A 4,214-nucleotide genomic window follows, 5' to 3' on the forward strand; every position below is an offset into this window, starting at 1 on the left:
GGGGGGCAGCTGGGTCTTCTGTACCTTAATGGTAATGTGACTGTTGTTTTTTCCGTTTTATACCTTTACATTTTATTTGCCTCCCTTCTCAACAGGGCATTTAAAGGGCGCAAACCATCCGTGGACTTCGACAATGATATGTTTAGCATCTCTCAGGTGAGTAACTCTAAATAAAGGTTGGGCTCTACATTTATTATAATGGCCTCATTTATTCGAAGACACATCCCTTCCTGATTACTGGTTATTATAAAAGAGAATTTACAGAAACTGGCGCTAGAAAAGTGCAGCAGAGCGAGCGACAGCAGGAACTTGAACGCTTGAACCCACACAATATTCGAATCGATGTCATCGGAAAGCTATGCTTTGGCTCAGAACTACAGATTTTTTGGTAAAGATTAAATATACCCCAGTTTTGCAACGTCTGAATACTAAATTATTACTCTTGTTACGTTTGTATACTTATTCTGTTTACACAAATAATGTTACGTGTGAGCGGGTGGCGGGAGCTCTGGTGGGGTTTGCTCCTTCTTTCCTATCAAACAACTATCGTCCTTATCTCTCGTCCTCCTTCTTTTTTTGCGTTTATTACTCTCTTGTAGCACCTCTAATCTTCGACTTTTATATGGCCTAGTTGTGTTCCAAGTGCCGTAAAACGCTTACTAAAACAAAACAAACAAAAAATCCCCCAACAAATCACTCTGATGTATTAGGCTGTTCAGTAGAACTGTGTGGCCGGGTGTGAATGTGATACCACCCGAACCTTCATTGTTTTTTGTGATTGGCGACCGAGAGCGTATGGTGATAATTTGCTGGTCTTAACAACAGAAACATTTGTTCCGATATTTTTTATTTTAGGGGCATTTCTGACTCATAGTTTCAAAAAGAATAAAAAATTCTTCACAATGTCAGCCCCTTTTTTCGCGATCCAATAGCTAGAAGTGATGATATTTGTCTTTGAAAATTAAGTACATTTCAATAAGAAATATCGACGCGTCTTGTAAGCTCCAATCTTACCTTTTTAACAGCATAGGCCTTATTGATTGCATTTGAATCAGGGGCTCGACACATAAAAAGCTGCCCAAGAGGCATTTATTCACTGTGCCTATGTCATTTATTTTGATTTTCAAATAGAATTGTATTTGGTTACTCTTTACTATGTCATCATTTATCAAATTACTAACTTATGAATAACTTATGAATATACATAGATATCTGTGTTTTATGTAGTACAATATTGATATTTTCACGTTTGACCGCAAGTATCATGATGCTCTGGTGTGGTTTGCTTCTTCTTTCCTATCAAACATCTATCGCCCTGATCTCCCCTTCTTCTTTTTTATGTTTGTTACTCTCTTGTAACACGTCTAATCGTCTGGCGCTCATACGCCCTCAAGCAGTTGCGAGCGTCGTAAAACCTCTACTAAACTATATGTCGGTTTGTCCACCGTGCAGGGCTTGCGTGGGTCGTCCTGGCGTGGCAAAGACTGCTCTGACACCTCCCGAAACGTGTACCCGGGCACCAAGTAAGTCTCGGAAGACTGTACAGTCATTTGAAAGAATGAGTGTTAAAAAAAAAGAAAAAAAATATTTTGATAGTGTAATTCGGTTTCAGTCAGTCATTGTATTTTACGTGATGGAGGGAAGTGCCCTTTGTTTTGAGTTACCACATGAGGAATGGGTGTTCCATCTGTTCAGACTTACGTGAGAAATAGGTGTACCATCTATATTTAGTTACGTGAGAAATAGGTGTACCATCTACATTTAGTTACGTGAGAAATAGGTGTACCATCTATATTTAGCTACGTGAGAAATAGGTATACCATCTATATTGAGTTACGTAAGAAATGGGTGTATCTCTCTATCTATTTATCTATCTATCTATCTATCTATCTATCTATCTATCTATCTATCTATCTATCTATATATCTATCTATATATCTATCTATCTATCAGGGGCGGCTCGTGGGTCTAAAAAGTGGGCGTGCACAATTAGGTTAAAGCAGGTTGAAGATAGTCAAGGGCATGTAAATTAGATGTTTTCTTCATCCTACCTGTTTTGAGAAAATCTATTTGAAGAAGAAGCTTTCCTTTCGTTCTTTGGCTGGAGCAAAAGTGTCCATTATTATGTTGACGAAGTTGGGCATGCTGTCAATGATGTCCTTGTGGATCGACATAAATGTACGCCAGTGCAATTTCTGGTATTTTGCATACTTCTCTAAATGTTGTCTCGAATTTGTAGTCCTTCAGAGTTGAATAAAGGCCCTGGATTATACATGTACGACACTGAGCAGATTTAGATATTTCATTGCAATGTAATACTTATAATTCTGTTTGTAATTTGATTTTAAGCAAAACAGTAATATTTCTGTAAACGATCCTAAAAGAACTGTTGGAAACGACTTTTGATACTCCTGGAATTTGGATGAATCGCAGATTGAGAGTGCATTGATTTTATTTTGCTTCAAGAAACTGTCACAATTTGAGTAACTATTATGTCACAGGCCTGCTTTGCAGCAATTTCGTTGGTGTTGTTGTGTTTGCGTCTCTTGGAAGCGTGTTTCTCTGTTGTCTGTGTTGTTGATAGAACAAGTATACTGTTTCTCATTTCATCGACAGCTACTTTAAACGTGTCTAGAATTTGTTAGGCTGCTATGGGCGTTGTACTTCTGTGTTAGAGGATCCCATAAACAGCGTCAACGCGCGTGTATACTTTGTTGAAAAAGTGCAAAAAGAAGTGAAATGTTTCGCTCTTTAATACATTCAGAATACCATCGTGAATGGAATTATCGTCCCAGTGCTCAGACTGAATTTCTTCAAGACAGAGCTGGATCTCTCCTTTCCAAATGAAAACGGTCTAATTAGTCGAGACTGTAAATTCCACCTTGTTTCAGACGGCAATGGAGTATTCCGGTGACAAACGCAGATGCATTTTGTAGAGTGAGCAAAAAATGTCGAAGAGCCTGCATAGCATTAGCGAAAAATACCTCAGTTCCCCGACAAATCACCCTTTTCATGACCGCGAAGGGCGAGTTCGTGAGTTTCACAGGACAAAATACACTAGATAACCTTACACTACACAATACTTGCCTGTTTTTTCTCACCAGTTCTTTATTGTGAGACGTTGCAATGTCATGACCTACGACTAGCTGCGCTGCTAGGTCTACTTGTCCGAAAGTATGATACTTAACGGCATTTTTTTACGTGCGCTCTTGATGACTTTTGACTTTAATGCGTTGTTTCACACGGACAAGATCAGTAAAACCTGTCTTAGACTACTTAGGGTCCTCAGTTCCAAAAAAGCAGACAGGAGAAACAGTAGGCCTAATCTAGGTCTACAAGGAGTATGATTTGTTGTGTAAGCCATTCCACTTTTTATTCATTTTATTATTTTGATATTTTTAGTTTGGTGAGGACTTAATTCGGTCACTCTCTTTTTTTTACTTTGTTTGGTGAACTGAATTTATTTGCAATCAACTTCATTCATCCTGCATTGGAATAGGCACTCGAGTAATAAAACTTTCACCACTACACCATTCCAACTTCTAACACAATGACCTAATTACGTCATGTTGATCTCGCTCAAGTTCAGGGTTACAGAGGTGGGGCTAGAGATATAAATGGCAAGACAATGGACCAATCGCACATCACTGGGAGCACTCCGGTGGATTGCTCCAAAGCTATCATAATACGGGCATTGATTTGTGTAGGCTGTCGTGAACTGGTTTGAGATTGCGTTATTTTTAGACTGCCTCTATGGGCTTTGTTCGGCTGCTGCACGTCGAGATTGTGCCGCCTTATTAATATTTAGGAACTAAGAAACTCGGTCAAAACGTCATCGTTGTTTGGGTCGTCCCATAGAGCATTTTCCGAGATAGATTACACCACTGAACATACTATTTTTTACTTGGGTGAAGCAAAAGAACTTGGTTTGGTATATTAGATGTTGTAGAGCTGTTGTAGATGTTGTAAGGAGTGTATAGGCTCTGGCGAGGAACTTGTACGTAAAACTGATTGGATGATGGATGGTAAAGGTTCTTTTGTTGTCACTTTGAGGGTGTTGTGCGCTAAAACTTTTGGGCGGCAGTGCACGACCGTGCTCTAAGGACCAGCCGCCCCTGCTATCTATCTATTTAAGATAGTGTATTACACATAACACACACACACACACACACACAAACACACACACACACACACACACACACACACACACACAT

General features: G+C 39.3%; 1 protein-coding gene across 1 annotated transcript in view; it reads left to right on the top strand.

Moving 5' to 3' along the window:
• The window catches only part of LOC101863596 (acyloxyacyl hydrolase), a gene marked incomplete at its 5' end in the record, with an annotated part of 29,924 nt that overhangs the window by 2,927 nt on the left and 22,783 nt on the right, over positions 1 to 4,214 (top strand). Inside the window, 2 exon segments of the mRNA XM_005102819.3 lie at positions 96 to 156; positions 1,453 to 1,523. Of these exon segments, the coding sequence (XP_005102876.2) occupies positions 96 to 156; positions 1,453 to 1,523 (132 nt within the window).

This window comes from Aplysia californica, unplaced genomic scaffold (genome assembly GCF_000002075.1).
Source record: "Aplysia californica isolate F4 #8 unplaced genomic scaffold, AplCal3.0 scaffold00343, whole genome shotgun sequence".
Lineage (NCBI taxonomy): Eukaryota > Metazoa > Mollusca > Gastropoda > Aplysiida > Aplysiidae > Aplysia > Aplysia californica.